Source organism: Symphalangus syndactylus, chromosome 13, assembly GCF_028878055.3.
Source record: "Symphalangus syndactylus isolate Jambi chromosome 13, NHGRI_mSymSyn1-v2.1_pri, whole genome shotgun sequence".
NCBI lineage: Eukaryota > Metazoa > Chordata > Mammalia > Primates > Hylobatidae > Symphalangus > Symphalangus syndactylus.
The window spans coordinates 36,937,098-36,961,193 of NC_072435.2; the positions used below are offsets into that span (position 1 = coordinate 36,937,098).

General features: G+C 56.6%; 1 protein-coding gene across 14 annotated transcripts in view; it reads left to right on the forward strand.

Annotated features, from left to right (window-relative positions):
• DNM2 (dynamin 2) overlaps positions 1–24,096 on the forward strand; it is a 118,665-nt gene that overhangs the window by 37,787 nt on the left and 56,782 nt on the right. For all 14 annotated transcript variants that reach the window (XM_055238515.2, XM_055238516.2, XM_063616003.1 and 11 more), the window contains exons 2-4: positions 372–445; positions 19,880–20,029; positions 23,432–23,635. In XM_055238515.2, the coding sequence (XP_055094490.1) occupies positions 372–445; positions 19,880–20,029; positions 23,432–23,635 (428 nt within the window). The remainder of the gene's footprint in view (positions 1–371; positions 446–19,879; positions 20,030–23,431; positions 23,636–24,096) is intronic.

Sequence of the window (24,096 nt, forward strand, 5' to 3'; positions counted from 1 at the left end):
TGTATTTTACCCATATACATGTGGCATTGTGTTGATTTAAAACACATAGGAAATGTGTTGATCTCCTGGGTATGGGGGAAATTTAACAAACACATGCCAGGGAGTGGGCCCCCTGGGAGTATGGGGGGTGGGGCACGGCCTGCCAGAGGGAAATGGTTCTGGTCACTATGACCGTCCATGCAGACCCTCCTGAGCTCTTCAGGCCTCAGGACCCTCCAAGACCAGAGCATTCCCCAGGGCCCAGCTGGGGTTGGTGCCTTTGCTGAGGTCGCCCAAATTGCAAGACAGAGTTGCTCCACCACATGTGGTCACACTTCCTGCCCCTCGATCCGGACGCGTGAGTAACTTCTGTCCCTTTCCCCCCGTCACAGGGACTTCCTTCCCCGCGGTTCAGGAATCGTCACCCGGCGGCCTCTCATTCTGCAGCTCATCTTCTCAAAAACAGGTAAGGCGGGGCGGCCTGAGGTTCAGCAGGAAGTGGATGTGGATGTGTGGTGGCCAGGAGTTGCTGGGGGCGGAGGGTGGAACTTGGGTCCTGAGCTGTCATTGGACATTGAATTCACGTGTTCCACGTGTGTGAGGAAGTTGAAAAACGGCTCAGTGAACACTTACAAACCCACACTGCAAGCCCTCAGCTGTGACCAGAATGCCAGGTGCCATGTGTGCTTTCTTTTTTCTTTTTTTTGAGGCAGAGTCTCACTCTGTCACCCAGGCTGGAGTACAGTGATGCGATCTTGGCTCACTGCAACCTCCGCCTCCCGGGTTCCAGCAATTCTCCTGCTTCAGCCTCCCAAGTAGCTGGGATTACAGGCGTGACCCACCACGACCGGCTTATTTTTTTGTATTTTTAGTAGAGACAGGGTTTCACCCTGTTGGCCAGGCTGGTCTTGAACTCCTGACCTCAAGTGACCCTCTCACTTCTGCCTCCCAAAGTGCTGGGATTACGGGCATGAGCCACTGCACCGGCCCCATGTATGCTTTTCATCTGTTATAGATAACCCGATTTTGCTGAACGCTTTCTTTTTTTTTTTTTTTTTTTTTTTTTTTTTATTAATTTTTTTTGCATACAAAAACAATAAAGATTTTCTAAAAATACATACAAAAAAAGATGCGTATCAAACATATTAGGAAGGTTGCACATGGGAAGTCGGGGAATAGAAATGGGGGTGGGAGTTAAAATAAATGAGAGAGGGACTTTATATGGATCAGTGATAATAACTCAATCCTCTATTTGACAAAGAAGAGGGAGAAGGAAGAGGAAGAAAAAGAAAGTGGGATAAAAGATCAGAAAGGGAGGAAAATAGAAAAAATTAGAGTATGACTCCAGGGTAGACCTGTTTTGTTGTCATTGAGTTGGTTGGTTGGTTTGTCTGTTGTATACTTCATGTTTCGCCAAGTTGGCCAGACTGGTCTTGAACTCCTAGCCCGAAGTGATCAACCCGCCTCGCCCCCCAGAGTGCCGGGACCACAGGCGTGAGCCACCACGTCCAGCCCCCACATTGCTTCTGGCCTCCGTGGTAGACCTCCCAGACGGAGCGGCCAGGCAGAGGAGCTCCTCACTTCTACCCAGACACGGGGCGGCCGGGCAGAGGGGCTCCTCACTTCCCAGACGGGGCGGCCAGGCAGAGACGCTCCTCACTTCTTCCCAGACGATAGGTGGCCGGGCAGAGGCGCTCCTCACTTCCCAGACGATGGGTGGTCGGGCAGAGGTGCTCCCCACTTCCCAGACGATGGGTGGCCGGGCAGAGGCGCTCCTCACTTCCCAGACGGTGGGTGGCCGGGCAGAGGCGCTCCTCACTTCCCAGACGGTGGGTGGCCGGGCAGAGGCGCTCCTCACTTCCCAGACGGTGGGTGGCCGGGCAGAGGCGCTCCTCACCTCCCAGACGATGGGTGGCCGGGCAGAGGCGCTCCTCACTTCCCAGATGGGGCATGGCCGGGCAGAGGCGCTCCTCACTTTCCAGACGATGGGTGGCCGGGCAGAGGCGCTCCTCACCTCCCAGACGATGGGTGGCCGGGCAGAGGCGCTCCTCACCTCCCAGACGATGGGTGGCCAGGCAGAGGTGCTCCTCACCTCCCAGACGGGGCGGCCGGGCAGAGGCACTCCTCACTTATTCCTGGACGGGGCGGCCGGGCAGAGGCGCTCCTCACTTCTTCCCGGACGGGGCGGCCGGGCAGAGGCGCTCTTCACTTCTTCCCGGACGGGGCGGCCGGGCAGAGGCGCTCCTCACTTCCCAGACGGTGGGTGGCCGGGCAGAGGCGCTCCTCACTTCCCAGACGATGGGTGGCCGGGCAGAGGCGCTCCTCACTTCTTCCCGGATGGGGCGGCCGGGCAGAGGCGCTCCTCACTTCTTCCCGGATGGGACGCCCGGGCAGAGGCGCTCCTCATTTCTTCCCGGACGGGGCGGCCGGGCAGAGGGGCTCCTCACTTCTCAGACGGGGCGGCCGGGCAGAGGCGTTCCTCACTTCCTCCCGGACGGGGCGGCCGGGCAGAGGCGCTCCTCACTTCCTCCCGGACGGGGCGGCCGGGCAGAGGCGCTCCTCACTTCCTCCCGGACGGGGCAGCCGGGCAGAGGCGCTCCTCACCTCCCAGACGATGGGAGGCCGGGCAGAGGCGCTCCTCACTTCCCAGACGATGGGTGGCCGGGCAGAGGCGCTCCTCACTTCCCAGACGGGGCGGCCGGGCAGAGGCGCTCCTCACTTCCCAGACAGGGTGGCCGGGCGGAGGCGCTCCTCACTTCCCAGACGATGGGTGTCCGGGCAGAGGCGCTCCTCACTTCCCAGACGATGGGTGGCCGGGCAGAGGCGCTCCTCACTTCCCAGACGGTGGGTGGCCGGGCAGAGGCGCTCCTCACTTCCCGGACGGTGGGTGGCCGGGCAGAGGCGCTCCTCACTTCCCGGACGGTGGGTGGCCGGGCAGAGGCGCTCCTCACTTCCCGGACGGTGGGTGGCCGGGCAGAGGCGCTCCTCACTTCCCGGACGGTGGGTGGCCGGGCAGAGGCGCTCCTCACTTCCCGGACGGTGGGTGGCCGGGCAGAGGCGCTCCTCACTTCCCGTACGGTGGGTTGCCGGGCAGAGGCGCTCCTCACTTCCCGGACGGTGGGTGGCCGGGCAGAGGCGCTCCTCACTTCTTCCCGGATGGGGCGCCCGGGCAGAGGCGCTCCTCATTTCTTCCCGGACGGGGCGGCCGGGCAGAGGCGCTCCTCACTTCTTCCCGGACGGGGCGCCTGGGCAGAGGCGCTCCTCATTTCTTCCCGGATGCGGCGGCCGGGCAGAGGCGCTCCTCACTTCCCAGACGGGGTGGCCGGGCAGAGGCGCTCCTCACTTCTTCCCGGACGGGGCGGCCGAGCAGAGGCGCTCCTCACTTCTTCCCGGACGGGGCGGCTGGGCAGAGGCGCTCCTCACTTCTTCCCGGATGGGGCGGCCGGGCAGAGGCGCTGCTCACTTCCCAGACGGGGCAGCCGGGCAGAGGCGCTCCTCACTTCCCAGACGGGGCGGCCGGGCAGAGGCGCTCCTCATTTCTTCCCGGACGGGGCGGCCGGGCAGAGGGGCTCCTCACTTCTCAGACGGGGCGGCCGGGCAGAGGCGTTCCTCACTTCCTCCCGGACGGGGCGGCCGGGCAGAGGCGCTCCTCACTTCCTCCCGGACGGGGCAGCCGGGCAGAGGCGCTCCTCACCTCCCAGACGATGGGAGGCCGGGCAGAGGCGCTCCTCACTTCCCAGACGGGGTGGCAGGGTGGAGGTGCTCCTCACTTCCCAGACGATGGGTGGCCGGGCAGAGGCGCTCCTCACTTCCCAGACGATGGGTGGCCGGGCAGAGGCGCTCCTCACTTCCCAGACGGTGGGTGGCCGGGCAGAGGCGCTCCTCACTTCCCGGACGGTGGGTGGCCGGGCAGAGGCGCTCCTCACTTCCCGGACGGTGGGTGGCCGGGCAGAGGCGCTCCTCACTTCCCGGACGGTGGGTGGCCGGGCAGAGGCGCTCCTCACTTCCCGGACGGTGGGTGGCCGGGCAGAGGCGCTCCTCACTTCCCGGACGGTGGGTGGCCGGGCAGAGGCGCTCCTCACTTCTTCCCGGACGGGGCGGCCGAGCAGAGGCGCTCCTCACTTCTTCCCGGACGGGGCGGCTGGGCAGAGGCGCTCCTCACTTCTTCCCGGATGGGGCGGCCGGGCAGAGGCGCTGCTCACTTCCCAGACGGGGCAGCCGGGCAGAGGCGCTCCTCACTTCCCAGACGGGGCGGCCGGGCAGAGGCGCTCCTCATTTCTTCCCGGACGGGGCGGCCGGGCAGAGGGGCTCCTCACTTCTCAGACGGGGCGGCCGGGCAGAGGCGTTCCTCACTTCCTCCCGGACGGGGCGGCCGGGCAGAGGCGCTCCTCACTTCCTCCCGGACGGGGCAGCCGGGCAGAGGCGCTCCTCACCTCCCAGACGATGGGAGGCCGGGCAGAGGCGCTCCTCACTTCCCAGACGGGGTGGCAGGGTGGAGGTGCTCCTCACTTCCCAGACGATGGGTGGCCGGGCAGAGGCGCTCCTCACTTCCCAGACGATGGGTGGCCGGGCAGAGGCGCTCCTCACTTCCCAGACGGTGGGTGGCCGGGCAGAGGCGCTCCTCACTTCCCGGACGGTGGGTGGCCGGGCAGAGGCGCTCCTCACTTCCCGGACGGTGGGTGGCCGGGCAGAGGCGCTCCTCACTTCCCGGACGGTGGGTGGCCGGGCAGAGGCGCTCCTCACTTCCCGGACGGTGGGTGGCCGGGCAGAGGCGCTCCTCACTTCCCGGACGGTGGGTGGCCGGGCAGAGGCGCTCCTCACTTCCCGGACGGTGGGTGGCCGGGCAGAGGCGCTCCTCACTTCCCGGACGGTGGGTTGCCGGGCAGAGGCGCTCCTCACTTCCCGGACGGTGGGTGGCCGGGCAGAGGCGCTCCTCACTTCTTCCCGGATGGGGCACCCTGGCAGAGGCGCTCCTCATTTCTTCCCGGACGGGGCGGCCGGGCAGAGGCGCTCCTCACTTCTTCCCGGACGGGGCGCCTGGGCAGAGGCGCTCCTCATTTCTTCCCGGATGGGGCGGCCGGGCAGAGGCGCTCCTCACTTCCCAGACGGGGTGGCCGGGCAGAGGCGCTCCTCACTTCTTCCCGGACGGGGCGGCCGAGCAGAGGCGCTCCTCACTTCTTCCCGGACGGGGCAGCCGGGCAGAGGCGCTCCTCACTTCTTCCCGGACGGGGCGGCCGGGCAGAGGCGCTGCTCACTTCCCAGACGGGGCGGCCGGGCAGAGGCGCTCCTCACTTCCCAGACGGGGCGGCCGGGCAGAGGCGCTCCTCACTTCCCAGACGGGGCGGCCGGGCAGAGGGGCTCCTCACTTCCCAGACGGTGGGTGGCCGGGCAGAGGCGCTCCTCATTTCTTCCCGGACGGGGCGGCCGGGCAGAGGCGCTCCTCACTTCCCAGACGGGGTGGCCGGGTAGAGGCGCTCCTCACCTCCCAGACGATGGGAGGCCGGGCAGAGGCGCTCCTCACTTCCCAGACGATGGGTGGCCGGGCAGAGGCACTCCTCACTTCCCAGACGGGGCGGCCGGGCAGAGGCGCTCCTCACTTCCCAGACAGGGTGGCCGGGCAGAGGCGCTCCTCACTTCCCAGACGATGGGTGTCCGGGCAGAGGCGCTCCTCACTTCCCAGACGGGGTGGCCGGGCAGAGGCGCTCCTCACTTCCCAGACGGTGGGTGGCCGGGCAGAGGCGCTCCTCACTTCCCAGACGGTGGGTGGCCGGGCAGAGGCGCTCCTCACTTCCCAGACGATGGGTGGCCGGGCAGAGGCGCTCCTCACTTCCCAGACGGTGGGTGGCCGGGCAGAGGCGCTCCTCACTTCCCAGACGGTGGGTGGCCGGGCAGAGGCGCTCCTCACTTCCCAGACGGTGGGTGGCCGGGCAGAGGCGCTCCTCACTTCCCAGACGGTGGGTGGCCGGGCAGAGGCGCTCCTCACTTCCCAGACGGTGGGTGGCCGGGCAGAGGCGCTCCTCACTTCCCAGACGGTGGGTGGCCGGGCAGAGGCGCTCCTCACTTCCCAGACGGTGGGTGGCCGGGCAGAGGCGCTCCTCACTTCCCAGACGGGGCGGCCCGGCAGAGGTGCTCCTCACCTCCCAGACGGGGCGGCCGGGCAGAGGCGCTCCCCACCTTCCAGATGGGGCGGCGGCCGGGCAGGGGCTGCAATCCCAGCACCCTGGCAGGCCAAGGCAGGCGGCCGGGGGGTAGAGGCTGCCGCGAGGCCAGACCACGCCACTGCACTCCATCCCGGGCAACACCGAGCACTAGGTGAGCGAGACTCCGTCTGTAGTCGCAGTACCTCGGGAGGCTGAGGCGGGCAGAGCACTCGGCGTCAGGAGCTGGCGACCAGCGTGGCCAAGATGGCGAACGCGTGCCTGCGTGTAGTGGATCGTGAAAATGGCGTGGGATCTGCTGCTGGCCTCATGAACATGGGTGGCTGCTGTGATTCTGTTTGCAATTCCCTCCTCCAGGAGTTGGATTACTTGCTTATAATTGGTAACTACATGTTGAGATAAACCTTGTACATAGGGCCCCATCTCTGGATGCTCCCTGACCCGCAGGGTATAGGACTTTTTTTGACCAGATTGCTTCAACAGATCCCGCACCTGTTCATTATAGATTTCTAGAAAACTTACTTTTATCCTACAGGAGGAAGGCAGTGAGGCACAGTCTTTCTCCCTGACGAAGAGACCCTGCACAAACCAGAGGGTTGGGGTTTCACTGTAGGAACTGTACAGGGACCTACTTTGAGAGGATCCAGCCAAAAGATAGTCTATACCTCACATATCCGTGGTGTCAACCCAACAGAGGCTGGGGTCCCCAGCATGGTATATGTCTTCCCAGAGCCTGTCTGTCCATAAGCAAAAAGGCATATGTTATAGCCTTTGGCAACTCCAGACAGTACTTCCGTCCCTAAATCCTGGAAAACCACATCTTGAGATGCAAACTGGGGATCCTCTGGGTTCACTGACCAGTAGCAGTAATCAAAGCCAAATGCCATAACCTTCTCCCGGGAGTCCCCAAAGCCATCTGGTCGATTGTCCACCTTTAAATTCCTGATTTTTGCCACTTTGCCATCAACTTCCACAATAATTCTTCCCCCTTCTTTGGTCTCCCGCAACCCGAGCAGGCTGGTTCATGTGGATGCTCGGCCAGTCATTAGCCTGGTGCGCGGGAGGATGCCAGGGCTCGCTCCGCCTCGTTCCACCAGAAGCCTCCCAGGTCGCCCCCGCCCAAGCACGCGCTGCATCCCGAGCCGGGTGGTGCCTCCGAGCCTTGCTGAACGCTTTCTAAGTCAGTAGCAGATGTGGTGACACATCCATCCTTCATGCCCCAGTGCACCTCCCCATGCAATAAAGACACCTGTCTACAAAGTCCCAGCACCATACCCCAGAGAATGAGTCATTCCTGCATGTCATCCACGTCCCAGTTTCTACTCAGCATGTCATCAGTTGTCCCCCAGATATCTGGCTGGTTTTATAGCTGCTCTGCTCAATCCCATGCTATACTCTTTTGTAATCTCTTCTTCTCTTTTCATTAAAGCAGCCTCCCTATAATCACTTTTTAAATTTTTTTTAAGAGACAGGGTCTCACTCTGTTCCCCAGGCTGTGCAGTGTTGTAGTCATAGCTCACTGCAGCCTCGACCACCTGGGCCCAAGCAATCCTCCCATCCTCCCCCATCAGCCTCTCGGGTAGCTAGGATTACAGGTGCACACACCACCACACCCAGCTGATTTTTTTTTTTTTTGGTAGAGGTGGGGGTTATGTTACCCAGGCAGGTCTTGAACTCCTGGCCTCAAGCAATCCTCCTGCCTCAGCTTTCCACAGTGCTGGGATTATAGGCATGAACCGTCACGCCAGCCCTTCACCATTGCTTTTTTTTTTTAATTTTATTAATTTATTTATTTTTTGAGACGACGTCTTGCTCTGTCGCCAGGCTGGAATGCAGTGGCGTGATCTCGGCTCACTGCAACATCCACCTCCTGGGTTCAAGTGATTTTCCTGCCTCAGCCTCCCGAGTAGCCGGGACTACAGGTGTGTGTCACCATGTCTGGCTAATTTTTGTATTTTTAGTAGAGATGGGATTTCACCATGTTGGCCAGGCTGGTCTTGATCTCTTGACCTCGTGATCCGCCCACTTCGCCCTCCTAAAGCGCTGGGATTACAGGCGTGAGCCACCGCGCCCGGCCGCCATTGCTTTTTAATCAGACTTTGACTTTTAGGGAGACCCAGCCTGTTGAATATAGTATGGCCTATGTGTGGATTTTTTCCTGTTCTTTCCTTCCCTGGTCTCAGTGTATTTCTATTCTTCCCACCCGAGGCTGACATGAGGTGGGCGTGTATCCCAGCTGGAAACCCCCTCGGGCCTCCTTGGGAAGGATCTTGGGTCAGAAGCTAGACCCAGGAGAGGTAAGGGTCTCCTTACCCCTTCCCTGCTAATCTGGAATATCAGCTGTGGGCGTTCAACACTCAGTTTGTGTTAATGTCTCCTTGCAGCCCTTTTAAACACTCTCACACTGGGAAGGCAGCTGACACACACCCCCCCATTCTATAGATGGGGAAACTGAGGCTTAGCCATTTTGCCTGCCTTTCCAGTGGGCCCCAGATCTGGGACCTGCATCCAGGCAGATCTGACCTCAACGCCAGCTCTCAGCTTGGCCTCCCAAGCCTCCTGACTTTCATCCTCTGTCCCCGCCCAACCTGGCGAGAAGGCGAGAGATTGGCCCACCACCTCTTCTTTATGAGCTCTGCCATTTCGTATGCCACCGATGGGCCAATGGGCTGCCACCCCTGGGTTCAGGCATCCAATCAGCTGTGCCAGGAATGGGTAGCCCCAGAGTCCTGAGAGTTACTATGGAAATCAGTCTTGGTAGTTTTCTGTTTCCCATTGAGCAGGATGGGGGACAGATGTGCAAACTGCATATGTTATGTTATGTATGTTATGTTATGTTATGTTATGTTATGTTATGTTACGTTACGTTATGTTATGACGGAGTCTCGCTCTGTCACCCAAGCTGGAGTATAGTGGCGGGTGATCTTGGCTCACTGCAACCTCCGCCTTTCAAGTTCAAGCGATTCTCATGCCTCAGCCTCCTGAGCATCTGGGACTACAAGCACGAGCTACCACGCCCGGCTAATTTTTTGTATTTTTAGGAGAGATGGAGCTTCACCATGTTGGCCAGGCTGGTCTGGAACTCCTGAACTCAAGTTATCTGCCCGCCTCGGCCTCCCAAAGTGCTGAGATTACAGGCGTGAGCCACTGGGTCCGGCCGCAAACTGCATTTTTTTTTTTTTTTTTTTTTTTTTTTTTTTTTGAGACGGAGTCTCACTCTGTCGCCCAGGCTGGAGTGCAGTGGCGTGATCTCGGCTCACTGCAAGCTCCGCCTCCTGGGTTCAAGCGATTCTCCTGCCTCAGCCTCCCGAGTAGCTGGGACTACAGGCGCCCGCCACCACGCCCAGCTAATTTTTTGTATTTTTAGTAGAGACAGGGTTTCACCATGTTAGCCAGGATGGTCTCGATCTCTTGATCTCATGATCCACCCGCCTCAGCCTCCCAAAGTGCTGGGATTACAGGCGTGAGCCACCGCACTGGCTGCAAACTGCATTTTTAATGAGTCCCTGGTGATGCTGCTAGTCACTGGCCACACCACTGGGAGAGCCTGCCCTGCTTGGTTTAGGCTTGGAGCGGAGACTGCCCAGGTTCCCAACGCGGCTCCTAGGGAGGGACTGCCACTGCATTTCCTGTCTGGACAGTGATGACAATAACACCACCTTGTTAGCCTTAAAGAACGCGTTATTTAATACATGTCTGGGAGGAGGGGAGAGAAGCAGGCAGAGAGCCTCAGCCAGGAGGGAGCACAGAGCACAGGCCTGCCCAGTGCCTGACCCGGATGAAGGATGATGGGTTCCTGATGTCTGTCCCCACCTTACAGAGGAGGGAGCGGAAGCTTCCTGACCACTTGCCTTAGGGTACATGGGAACATTGTCTTTAAAGCTCACCCTTAAGCCACCTCTTGGGGGAATGTGGCCTTAGGCCAAGGTGTGACTTGACCAGATCCTGTGGCTGTTGGTGGAAAAGGGACCACAGGGGCCAGTGCTGAGGCCAGTGCCCTGAAGGAGGCAGGAGTAGGTGCTGGAAGGGGTGGGGGCAGGTGGGGGATGGGTGTGGCAGCTGTGGTGGAGGTGGATGCATAGTTGCGTCCTGTTGGACTGGTTGAAAAGGGAGTTCCAGGGGTGTCCCACATGGGTGGGGCCCTTTCCTGCCTCCCAGCTTGCACCCCTCAGCCCCACCTGATCATGGCATTTTCAGTCTCTCTCTCTCTCTCTTTTTTTTTTTTTGAGATGGTGTCTCGCTCTGTCACCCAGGCTGGAGTGCTGTGGCGCGATCTCGGCTCACTGCAAGCTCTGCCTCCTGGGTTCATGCCATTCTCCTGCCTCAGCCTCCCGAGTAGCTGGGACTATAGGCACCCACCATCACGCCCGGCTAATTTTTTTGTATTTTTAGTAGAGACGGGGTTTCATCGTGTTAACCAGGATGGTCTCGATCTCCTGATCTCATGATCCACCCGCCTTGGCCTCCCAAAGTGCTGGGATTACAGGTATGAGCCACCGCGTCCGGCCCTTTTTTTTTTTTTTTGAGACAAGGTTCTGCTCTGTGGCCCAGGCTGGGGTGCAGTGGCACGATCTTGGCTCACTGCAACCTCCACCTCCCAGGTTCAAGCAATTCTTCTGCCTTAGCCTCCCAAATAGCTGGGACTATAGGCGCACACCACCCCGCCCGGCTAATTTTTGTATTTTTAGTAGCGACGGGGTTTTACCACATTGGCCAGGCTGGTCTTGAACTCCTGGCCTCAAGTGATCTGCCCACCTTGGCCTCCCAAAGGGCTGAGATTGCAGGCATGAGCTACCGTGCCTGGCAGATTTTTAAATTGAGAAGAAGTCTTGCTGTGTTGACCAGGCTGGTCTTGAACTCCTGGGCTCAAGCGGTCCTCCCATCTCAGCCTTCCAAAATGCTGGGATGACAGGGGTGAGCCCCTGCACCCGGCCAGGCTCCAATCTCTTATTGCTCCAAGTAGGTGGCCACTTGGTGCTGGGCCTTAGCTGATCTCCAGGGAGGCAGTGTGAACACCTGGTGTGGTCCCAGCCCCCGAGCCCCAGCCTGTGAGTGTCTGTTGGATTCACCTTGGGGTTGGGTGCCCAGAGAGAACATTCTAGGTAGGGAAACAGCATTAGCAAAGCGGTGTGGGGAGGCAGTGAGGCTGGGGAGGGCCAGAAGGCAGGAGGGACTGGGACTGGCAGGCATGTTGAGGATTCAGGGAGTGGGAGCTGGGGTGGCATGCATGATGGGGGGAGACCACTGGCCGCCATGTTCAGGAGAGACAGTCAGGGACCAGAATGCAAGTGGGGAGTGGGGGATAGGGGGCTGGCATGGCGCCAGGCAAGAGGCGATGGGGGCCTGGCCCTGGTGGTGCCAGCAGATGCCAGGCAGTCTAGACTGTCTTCCAGGCGAGGCATGAAGCAGCATCAGCACCCTGGCTGGGGGAGGTGGGTGGGAGGTAGGACGCCCTACTAAGAGGAGAGGAAAATGAACACATTGCGGGCATCAGTGATTGCTGGGGCCGGCGGGGCCTTGTGGGGTATACACCAGACCACGTGGCTCCTAGGGATTGGAAGCTGGCTCTCTGTGACCAAACTGAGAACCAGGCTGCCACCCTTTACTGGCCCGGGACTTATTAAAGTGACTTCCCTCTCTGTGCCTTGGTGGCTTCATCTGTAAAATGGGGGTGATGGTGGCATTGCCATCGTGGCCATGGCACCCCATTGGCTGTGGTATGGCTGTCTCTTCCTATGGGGTCTGATGTCCAAAGACAGGGCCCCCAGGGCGCGGCCCACATTCTCCTCTGGTTCCCACAGCTTGCCCTCGTTCCAACCATCCCCAGTGAACCATAACTTCTAGCCATAGAAGTTTAAACATTACCTAAAACCATAACCACCAGGAAGTTTGGTGGCCCATGGGTGAACCCTGCCCTCATTGGGAAGCAGCCCCGTAAACTCTGGGTGCCTGGGACTGTTCCTGTGTGGAATGTGCACAGCGAGGCCCTGTGAGCCACCCCTCCCCACCGCCCTTGGCCTTGAACTGGCCTTTGGTGTGCTCACCAGAACCAAGGAATAGATGTCTCCTGGCTCCAGGGCTTCCCATTGGCCTCAGAATCAAATCGAGCCTCCTTCTCAAGGCCTTGTGGCCCTTGCCGGTCTCTGGGACCTCACCTTCTCCTGGTCCCCAGCCACTGCCACCATCCATCTCCTTCCTCATTCTCAGGCCCAGCTTGCTGGTTCCCACTGCTGGGCCTTTGTGCTCACTGTGCTGCCTGCCTGGAACGCCCTATTCCCTACATGCTGCTGTCTCTGCTGCTCACCCGCACCTGGTCACTTGCCACCTTCGTTGCCCGACAGCACGAGTTATCCTGTTCTTGTTTTTTCTTAATGGACTCTTTGCGCCAGCACACGAGGGCAGGCATGCAGATCGGCTCTGCCCAGCACAGGGCCTGGCGCCGAGCAGGTGCTCGGCAGGTACGGCCGAGTGAACGAGCTCAAAGGGCTGGTGCTGTGCCCCTTCTTGCCTACTGGGCGGGAAGTGATGGGGGTTACTTTACCAAGCACCTTCCCCTGGTAGAGCCTGGCCCATCGCTCTGCCATTCCATCTGCAGCCTTGTATCTAGAGAGCAGACCAAGCTGGCGTGCGTCAGGCTGTGGGCTGGCTGGGATGCCGGCCCAGGCTGTCACCTTCCCAGTGGCAATGTGTCCCGGACTGGGAGATGTTTGCGTATTGCCTCGGATTAGAGAGAACTCAAGGGCTAAATGGGCATGAGAAGTGTTGTGTGCTGTGCCAACTTCTTGGTCTGCTGAAGGCTCTCAAAAGTCCTGCATGAGTGGATCCTGCCTGCTGGCTTGGTAGCTAGGGTCTCCTGGCGGTGGCTGATCCCCAAGTTGTTCCCCGTGGTCATGCCTGCCAACGCCAGGTTTGGGAAAGGCAGATCTCCTCTCCTTGCCTTCAGGGCCAGCCTGGTCATTGTGTTCTTTGCTGGGGGAACGGTGAGAAGATCCAGGGCAGAGCCCCAGTGTGCAAAGCACTGGGACCCTAGCCCAGCCCCTGAGGGTTCCCTGAGACTAACAGCTGAGCCGCCTGTATGCTCTTGGTGGGATTTGATCACAGTCGTATGGGAGCCCCGGCACTGGGTTCTGTGTCATTGCATTTTGGGGAAACTGAGGTGCTGAGAGAAGGGTAGGAACCTGGAGCTGGATGTCGCTAGGCTGTGAAACCATCAGGCACCCCGAAAACTCTCCTCCCTCTCTCCCTCTCCTCACCTCCCCAAACCCTGCTGCCTTGTCTGTCGGGCTAAAGGCAGGTCTTCCCAGCAGGACCTGGGCATTTCAAAATTCTTAAGCAGTGCCAGCAGGCACGTGAGCAGTGTGCTTTGAAGGTAGGGAGGGCCATTCTCTGACCAAGGGCCTTCGGTCACTCTGGGGCTCCAAAAGCTCCTTGGAAACAAGAGGCTCCGAAGACCTCCAGGGTCACCAGGCCAGAGGTGACTATGGCCTCTGGCAAGGGGCTGCTTCTTCATGTCCCAGGCCCCCAGACCCTGAGAAGGTGGCAGCTTGCATTTGTGGCTCCCTTCTGGGGACACCTTCTCAAAGGGCCTAAGGTGCAGGGGATTGACTGTTTAGCACAGTGGGGCCCCAGTTGGGGGTTCCTGGGAGTGATGTCCTCCTAGGTTAAAGCACAGATTCTTTTTTCATGGAGTTTAATTAAGCAGCTGCTGTATACAAGATGCTAGGGGGAACTGTGATCACACCAAGTCCCTGCTGTCTCAGAGCTCCAGCTTCAGTAGGGGACACAGGCTTGGAGAGGGAGGCAGAACCTCTCTCAGGAAAAACCCACAAGTGCAACCAGTGGGCCCACAGTTAGGAGGCCCTGTGGTGGGCGAGGACGGCTGACTCCCTGGCCTTGGCATCGTGATTGCTGGATGACCGCCCAGTTTAATCCTTTATTCCTGCTGTGCGCCAGGCTGGGTCCCTCGGAGTCCCCAGGGCCTGATCACATGCCAGCTTCGAACCTCTCAGAGGGGGCCCGGGCTGACCCTCCTCCCAGGGAGCCCTCCTGGCTCAGGGTGCCTGGTGACAGTGGGGGTGTGTGTGGAGCTATCAAAATGCTTTGCAGTTTGCCAAGGAATTGGAGGAACAGGCTTTGGTATCTGGAAATGTCCTGTCTGTGGAGGGTGGCTGTGGGGTGCAGCTTGATGGCAGGGACCGGGACAGGCAGAGCCAGGGGTGGCTCAGTGGCTTGTGGCTGGGCCTCGGCTGCTGTGGACAAGTTGACAGGGAACTCATTGTTAAGGCCTCTGACTGATTCTTTGGGCCGGTGGATTGTTAAAAAAAAAATTAAAAAAAAAAAAAAATCTCATCTCCAGCACTTGAGCACATGCAGCGCTCCAGAGCCCCAGGCTAGGCCCTCCGCGCTATTTCTCTTTTTGTCTTTGTTTTGAGACAGGGTCTCTGGCCTCCTCTTGTCATCCAGGCTGGAGTGCAGTGGCGTGATCACAGCTCACTGCAGCTTCAACCTTCCGGGCTCAAGCCATCCTCCCACCTCAGCCACCCATGTAGCTGGAACTACAGGCTTGCGCCACCACGCCCGGCTAATTTTTAAATTTTTTTTATAGACGTAGGATCTTGCTATGTTGCCCAGGCTGGCCTCCAATGATTCTCCCACTTCAGCCTCCCAAAGTGCTGGAGTTATAGGCATGGGCCATTGCGCTCAGCCTGGTGGAAGCTTTTAAACCTCTATTGGGCTGGGCATGATGGCTCACGCCTGTAATCCCAGCACTTTGGGAGGCCGAGGCGGGCAGATAACCTGAGGTCTGGAGTTTGAGACTAGCCTGGCCAACATGGTGAAACCTCATCTTTACTAAAAATATACAAATTAGCCCGGTGTGGTGATATGCGCCTATAATCCCAGTTACTTGGGAGGCCAAGGTACGAGAATAGCTTGAACCGGGGAGGCAGAGGTTGCAGTGAGCCGAGATTTCACCACTGCACTCTAGCCTGAGTGACAGAGCAAGACTCAGTCTCAAAACAAACAAACAAACAAAAAACCTCTGTTGACCTGGCATTCAGCATTTACTTCCACCGTGCCAGGGAGCCCTGTGAAGAAAGGCAGGCAGCTGGGGCGGACCTGGTCGGTGCCTGGGCCTTTTTCTCTGATGTGGTTGTGTTGCTCACTGACCCACTAGGGAAGAAACCACGGTTTTCTGGCACCTGCTGTCCATATCCTTCGCCCGCATGGAGGGGTTGGCCGACAGCAGAAGGATCTTGGAGGAGAGATCACAAAGAACAGCCCCTGCTGACCAGGCGTGGTGGCTCACACCTGTAATCCCAGCACTTTGGGAGGCTGAGGTGGGTGGATCACAAGGTCAGGAGATCGAAACCATCCTGGCTAACACTGTGAAACCCCGTCTCCACTAAAAAATACAAAAAAATTAGCTCAGGTGTGGTGGCGGGTGCCTGTAGTCCCAGCTACTTAGGAGGCTAAGGCAGGAGAATGGCATGAACCCAGGAGGCGGAGCTTGCAGTGAGCCGAGATTGCACCACTACACTCCAGCCTGGGTGACAGAGCGAGACTCTGTCTCAAAAAAAAAAAAAAAAAAAAACAGCCCTTGTCTTCTCTGATCCCCTGTTGGTTCCCAGCCTGCATGTGACAACCGGGGAAAGTGCCGTGCTCCAAAGTCTGGCGTGTGGGTCTGGCCGCCTGGTTCCAGCCCCATCTCGTGGCTGCCCCTGACCGCGCGGACTTGGGTTAGGCAGGTGGTCCTTCCTGGGCCCGTTTCCTGGTCCCTGCATTGGGGGATGGCCTGAGGTTCTGGGGGAACCTTTTGCAGCTCAGACACCTAGATTCAGCTTGCTGGGGGCGGGGGGTTGTAAATGTCCCCTGAAGCCTGTGGTCGCTGGGCAGGCAGAACCTCCATTTTCCCACCTAACATGCATGAGTGTGCCCTTGGGGACACAGCAATGACCAAGGCAGATGGGTGTCCCTTCCCTGGTGGCATGGACATTCAAGGTAAAGCTCTCTATATTGACTTCTTCTCACCCTTTGTCAGATGGTAGTAAGTGTTATGGGGAAACGAAGGCAGGGGAGGAGGGGACTGGGTGGAGCAGTTGCTGTGGGGAGAGAGACCTGCAGGAGGTGGGGATGCTGTGTGACTTGAGAGAGTAGCTTGCCCTCTCTGGGCTCCTGCCTGTGTGTGCTGGGGGATCGATGGCGCCCACTGCCCCGGCGCTCTCTTTGCCACATCATTCCTTGGGGCCTTCTGCCCACCAGCTGCTCAGACCATAGCTGTGCTGGCTCTGCTCTTCCTGTGCAGGTATTGACTCTGAGTCCTCATACAGCCTGTTATGATGCGCATTTTATAGATCAGTAGACTGAGACCTGGGCAGACCTTCTGACTAGACTGAGCTCATTACTGCACATAGCATGCTGCCAGCACATGCTGGGGTCTGGGGTGCTGGAGCCACAGGTCCTGGCCCCATCAATACAATCCAAAGGGAGCCGGCTCTGATGAGGAAGAGGCCAAGATGCCCCACTCAGGGAAGTCTTCCTGGGAGAGCTGGTAGCCAGGCAGGCCCAGGAGTAGGAGGAGGTGGGGCTGGGCTTTGTAGACACCACACTTGGCGGGGCAGAGGCCTGCTGGGGAGAGGGCCTGTGTCCTTGCCACCAGCCCATCTTCCACGCCATGTCCCCCTGCACTCTTTGAAGGGAGATGGTCTCTTTCGGGGCTAAGCTGGGGTCCTGGAGGCAGAAGAGAACTGAGATTTGCTGTGGGGGGGTTGGGAGCTATTCCATTTTTAGTGGCTGCTACAGGAAGAGCGGCCGAGTGTTTCCCCTTGTCCCTGCAGAAGGCTGGAGTGTAACTGCCCTTGGGAACTGGGTCAGCTGATAGCAGGGCTGGGGGTGGGGGTGGGGATCCTGAATCCTCCAGCAGACGTCCTCATTGCCCCTGATCTGGGTGGCCAGTGCCTGTGCTGGACACGGTCCTCAGTCATCAGAGCCCACTGAGTCTCCCCCTGACCCTGCAGAGAATTTCGAAGAGGCGAAGTTCCTTCCAGTGGACTCACAAAGGCTATCTGGCTTAGGAGCCACTACCTGAAGCCGGAATTTCTGAGTTCCAAGTCCCAGCTCCATCACAGAACTTGGCCCAAGGCCCTTAACCTCTCTGGGCCTCAGTTTCCTTATCTTTGAAATGGGGATCTTAGAGATGCCTACCTGTCAAGGGACTTGTGAGGCGCAACGGGACCACACGCAGGGCCTGGCCAGAGTGCCGTAGTTTCTTCGGTTGCCATGATGGGATGGTGAAACTCCTCACACTCTTCTTTCTGCCTTGAAGATTCTAGACCTGGCTGGGCGTTCATCTCCCTTTTTGCCTTTGCTTGAGGCAGTTTATGGCATGGCTGTGTTATTCACGTCGCCAGGTCTCCTCCTGGTGGACGTTGAGGCCATTTTCGTTTTTTTACTCTTAAAAACAACAGGGCAGTGCACATCTTCGTATCTCTGCGGTGGGTCAGGTCTCTGACCTCTTTGCCAGTGTGACTTATTACCGTTTTCTTTATTTTTCTTTTTGAGACAGTGTCTTGCTCTGTCGCCAGGCTAGAATGCAGTGGTGTGATCATAGATCATAGCTCACTGCAACCTCCAGCTCCTGGCTCAAATGATCCTCCCACTTCAGCCAATATTAATCCGTTTTCATGCTGCTGATAAAGACGTATTTGAGACTGGGCAATTTACAAAAGAAAGAGGTTTAATGGAGTTACAGTTCCACACAGCTGGGCTGGAGAAGCCTCACAATCATGGCGGAAGGCAAGGAGGAGCAAGTCACATCTTATACGGATGGCAGCAGGCGAAGAGAGTGAGAGAGCTTCTGCAGGGCAACTCCCATTTTTAAAACCATCAGATCTCGTGAGACTTACTCGCTATCACGAGAATAGCACAGGAAAGACCTGCCCCCATGATTCATTGATCTCCCACTGGGTCCCTGCCACAACACAAGGGAATTATGGGAGCTACAAGATGAGATTTGGGTGGGGACACACAGGCAGACCATATCAGCTTCCCAAGTAGCTGGAACTACAGGTGTGCACCAACATGCCTGGCTAATTTTTTAAATTTCTGTAGAGACGGGGTCTCGCCGTGTCGCCCAGGCCAGTCTTGAACTCCTGGGCTTAAGTGATCCACCCTCCTCAGCCTCCCACAGTGCTGGATAATAGGCATGAGCCACTGTGCCCAGCCATTTCCCCCTTATTTTTAGCATCACTACAGTAGCTGTGATCTCTGAGCTTTGGGGATCTCCCCTCCCCAACGTTTTACTCTGAAAATTAGAACATCTGGAAATGTCAAGGCTTTGTACAGTGGATACCTGTGTACTCAGCAGCCACCTTCCGTGATGAACATGCCTTATATTTGCTTTGTCCTGAATGTGTTATTCGGGACTGGATTTCTCTGGTTTCCTGGTGGGACCTACACTGCTTGTCGGTTACTTATTTTGTTCCCCTTCATCTCAGTCTTGCTGTGGCTTTCAGTTACCCCCAGGTCTTATATACATTCTGGGTTATACCCAGAAAGCATTTCTGGAGGGTTTGTATCTAGGTAGGGGACCCTCTTGAATAGCCAGGGGGAGAAGGAAAGATGCAAAACCAGCTCTGAGGAGGCGGGGGGGTGCCCCTTCCCTTTACCTTTTGGGCTCCTTGGGGAAGAAGGACAAGTGAGTGCCATGGGAAATACCCCTGGGGATTTTGTGGAGCTGGAATGTGCTGGTGGACCATGGTCCCACAAGGACTTGGGCATCGAACTCCCTTGACTGGGACCCACAGCAAGGAAGGCTCTGCAGCATCACCTTAATCAAATGGACTCACCCTCTCTCTGGATGATGTATCCCGGTACTTCCTCTTCTGTTCATCAGTCAATCAACAAATAAATGGCTGGGCATGGTGGCACATGCCTGTAATCCCAGTGCTTTAGGAGGCTGAGGCAGGGGGATTACTTGAGCCCAGGAGTTCAAGGCTGCAGCCATCTGTGATCACACCACTGCACGCCAGCCTGGGTGACACAGCGAGATCCTGCCTGTAAAAAACAAAACAAAAGAACTAAAGAAACTTTGGTCATTGGTCATGTCTACCTGTTGATTTTTTTGGGAGGGGTGTTCATAATATGTCATGACGTATATTAATAGTTTGCAAAGTGCCACATGGGAACGTAATCTTCAGGATCTGGAAAGAGGCTCAGTCTATTCAGTCTATAGGAACCCCCGCCTCCCCCAAGACCCTTGTCATGAGAATGAATCTCTCACTCCCAAATTCCTAGGGTGACGATGACTGGGTCATTATTTTCTTTTTTATTTTATTTTATTTATTTATTTATTTATTTTTTTTTTGAGACAGAGTCTCGCTCCGTCTCCCAGGCTGGAGTGCAGTGGCGCGATCTCGGCTCACTACAACCTCCGCCTCCTGGGTTCAAGCAATTATACTGCCTCAGCCTCCTGAGTAGCTGGGACTACAGGCGTGTGCCACCATGCCCAGCTAATTTTTTGTATTTTTAGTAGAGACAGGGTTTCACCATGTCAGCCAAGATGGTCTGAATCTCCTGATCTTGTGATCCACCCCTTTCCCTCCCAAAGTGCTGGGATTACAGGTGTGAGCCACTGCACCCAGTCTGGGTCATTACTTTCATTCAACAAAGCATTTCTCCCCACAGTCCATGCACACCCTGCCCACAGCTCTTTCTCATTTTCAGCATCTCTCTTCCCTTTCTAGAATATGCCGAGTTTTTGCACTGCAAGTCCAAAAAGTTTACAGACTTTGATGAAGTCCGGCAGGAGATTGAAGCAGAGACCGACAGGGTGACGGGGACCAACAAAGGCATCTCCCCAGTGCCCATCAACCTTCGAGTCTACTCGCCACACGGTAGGCAGCATGGGTGGGGACCCATCACTGACCATTTCTGGTCGTTCATGGACAGTGCCATGAGTGAGCCTGTGTACTTCCACTCATGGGTAGCATGTGCCCATTCACAAACAGTTGATATTCACACGCACATAGCCCCCTGATCTGTATCTTCCCACTTGTGCTAGGTATGTAGTACTCAGACCTCTGTCTCAGCTTGAAGAAAGAGCATGCCAGGAAGTTGTTTGGAGTGGTGGGGGATTGCAGCTGTTTCCCCATTTTACCAAGGGCAGCCACCACTTGGCTCAAGGCAGCCAGATCTGCTGGTGCCTCAAGAGAGGCCAGAACCAGTCTTCTGTAAAATATCCTGTTTGTTTTTTTTTTTGAGACAGAGTCTCGCTCTGTTGCCCAGTCTGGGGTGCAGTGGCCTGATCTCTGCTCGCTGCAACCTCTGCCTCCCAGGTTCAAGCAATTATTGTACCTCAGCCGCCCAAGTAGCTGGGATTACAGGCATGCACCACTACACCCAGCCAATTTTTTTTTTTTTTTTTTTTTTGAGATGGAGTCTTGCTCTGTAGCCCAGACTAGACAGTGGTGCGATCTCAGCTCACTGCAGCCTCTGCCTCCCGGGTTCAAGCTATTCTCCTGCCTCAGCCTCCCAAGTTGCTGGGACTAGAGGCGACCGCCACCACGCCTGGCTGATTTTTTGTATTTTTAGTAGAGATGGGATTTCACCATATTGGCCAGGATTGTCTCGAACTCCTGACCTTGTGATCTGCCCACCTTGGCCTCCCAAAGTGCTGGGATTACAGACATGAGCCATGGTGCCCAGCCAAATTTTTTTTTTTTTTTTTTTTTTTTGAGACAGAGTCTCGCTCTGTTGCCCAGGCTGGAGTATAGTGGCACGATCTCCACTCAACGCAACCTTCACCTCCCGGGTTCAAGCGATTTTCTGGCCTCAGCCTCCCGAGTAGCTGGGATTACAGGTGTGTACCACCCCGCCTGGCTAATTTATTTATTATTATTATTATTTTTTGTTTGTTTTTAGTAGAGACGGGGTTTCACCACGTTGCCCAGGCTGGTCTTGAACTCCTGAGCTCAGGCAATCTACCCGCCTCTGACTCCCAAAGTGCTAGGATTACAGGCGTGAGCCACCACGCCCAGCCCACCCAGCTACTTTTTTGTATTTTTAGTAGAGATGGGGTTTCATCATGTTGGCCAGGCTGGTCTCGAACTCCTAACCTCAGGTGATCGCCTGCATCTGCCTCCCAAAGTGCTGGGATTACAGGCTTGAGCCACCTTGCCCCGCCAAATATCCTGATTTTAAAACTCTCCATTCAAACAGCAGCCCGGGGCCATAGGCATTCTCTGGCCCAGAGGCACAAATTGCTACCACGATGGGTTCCTTGCGATAAATTTTAAAATTTGTTTTTCAATAAATGATACTTGCATGTGGCTCAGAATTCAAAAATTACAGAACGGTATATTGCAAAAACCTACCTTGTCAACCAGTTTTGCACACATATTTTAGGTTCTTCAGATGACATTGCAAACATGAGCTGGGTGTGGTTTCGCACACCTGTCATTCAAGCTACCTGAAAGGCTGAGTCAGGAGGGTCACTTGGGCCCAGGAGGTGGAGGTTGCAGTGAGCTATGATCACATCTGTGAATAGCTACTGCACTCCACCTGGGTAACATAGCAAGACCCTGTATCTTAAAAAAATGTGTAAGCAAAAAACATATTAAACAATTGTGATTGTATCTATGTATATGTTGTGTGTGTGTTTATCACTCCTTTTCCTTAAATTGTTAGCATAACATAAAAATCATTTATGCTTTTTTTTTTTTTTTGCGGCCGGGTGCGGTGGCTTACGCCTGTAATCCCAGCACTTTGGGAGGCCGAGGCGGGCGGATCACGAGGTCAGGAGATCGAGACCATCCTGGCTAAAACGGTGAAACCCCGTCTCTACTAAAAATACAGAAAATTAGGTGGGCGTGGTGACGGGCGCCTGTAGTCCCAGCTACTCGGGAGGCTGAGGCAGGAGAATGGCGTGAAACCGGGAGACGGAGCTTGCATTGAGCCAAGATCACGCCACTGCACTCCAGCCTGAGCGACAGAGTGAGACTCCGTCTCAAAAAAAAAAAAGAAAAAAGAAAAAAAATCATTTATGCTTTTTCTGAGATGGAGTTTCACTCTTATTGCCCAGGCTGGAGTTCAGTGGCACAACCTCGGCTCACCGCAACCTCCACCTCCTGGGTTCAAGTGATTCTCCTGCCTCAGCCCCCCAGGTAGCTGGGATTGCAAGCATGCGCCACCACACCCGGCTAATTTTGTATTTTTAGTAGAGACGGGATTTCTCCATGTTGGTCAGACTGGTCTCGAACTCCCGACCTCAGGTGATCCGCTCGCCTTGGCCTCCCAAAGTGCTGGGATTACAGGTGTGAGCCACTGCGTCCACCTATGCTTTTTTTTTTGTATGCCTCTCAGAATGTTTCTTTATTCTTTTTTTTTTTTGAGACAGGGTTTCACACTGTTGGCCAAGTTGGAGTACAGTGGTGAGATCTTGGCTCACTTCTTTTCCTCCTAGGCTCAGGCGATCCTCCCGCTTAGTCTCCTGAGTAGTTAGGACAACAGATGCACAGCATCATGCCAGGCTATTTTTTTATATTTTTGGTAGAGATAGGGTTTCGCCATCTTGCCCAGGCTGGTTTCGAACTCCTGAGCTCAAGCGATCTACCTATCATGGCCTCCCAAAGTGCTGGGATTACAGGCATGAGCCACCGTGCCCGGCCTCATCCATTTGTCTTTTGTTTTTGTTTTTTTGACAGTCTTGCTCTGTCGCCCAGGCTGGAGTGCAGTGGTACGATCTCAGCTCACTGTAACCTCCACCTTCTGGGTTCAAGTGATTCTCATGCCTCAGCCTCCCGAGTAGCTGGGAGTACAGGTGTGTGCTACCATGCTCGGCTAATTTTTGTATACTTAGTACAGATGGGATTTTGCCATGTTGGCCAGGCTGGTCTCGAACTCCTGGCCTCAAGTGATCCACCCACCTCAGCCTCCCAAAGTGCTGGGATTGCAGACGTGAGCCACCGCGCCCAGCCTCATCTGTTTCTCCATAATGGTTCTTTGGTATTGGCTGAATGGATGGGCTGAAATTTATTCAGTCATTTAGATCTATTCCAGTCTGAACTGTCCTGATTTAGAACTGCGTCATTGAAATGGAGTAGGTAGAAGGTATCTGTAGGATGGGATCCTAGAAGGGGAGTTACTGGATCAAAGGTGTGGTTCAGGCGGAGTGTCAGGCGGCATCCTCAGGTCTGAGCCTCGCGCAGGAACTTTGGTAGTCAGCTGGGTAGCTGTGGGCCTGTTTGTGCCTCCCCTCTCCTGGCTCTGAATGCCTTTCCCTCTGGTTTCCCTCCCAGTGTTGAACTTGACCCTCATCGACCTCCCGGGTATCACCAAGGTGCCCGTGGGCGACCAGCCTCCAGACATCGAGTACCAGATCAAGGACATGATCCTGCAGTTCATCAGCCGGGAGAGCAGCCTCATTCTGGCCGTCACGCCTGCCAACATGGACCTGGCCAACTCCGACGCCCTCAAGCTGGCCAAGGAGGTCGATCCCCAAGGTAACCCTGAGCCCAGGGCAGCAGTCCCCTCTTCCAGGTGCCTCTGAGCATGGGACGTGCCCAGCATCCTTGGTTCCAAGTCACTGGCATTCTCTTTAATACATGACCGCTTTAGGAAAAGGCCTCCTGGAACACGGCACTTCCTCTAAGAACCAGCAGTGCTGGTGGGCATCCCCTGGGAAGTCACTGTGTGGCAGTTGGACAGTCCTCCTTGGACATGGCAGTGCCCATGTTGCCAAGCTGGGAAGCTAGCCTAGGGTTGAAGGAAGGGCCCAGTACTCCATGGCCCAGATGCGATCTTAGGTCCCATCTAACTGTTACTCTGCTCCCTGAGACATGGTCCCCTCTTAGTCAGAACGGGCACTTCAGTCCTAACCCGGATAGCTGATGTGAGGACTGTTGAACGTTTGGGTTGTTTCTGGTCTTTGCATGGTGAGATCGTCTATTTGCCTTCGAGTTGA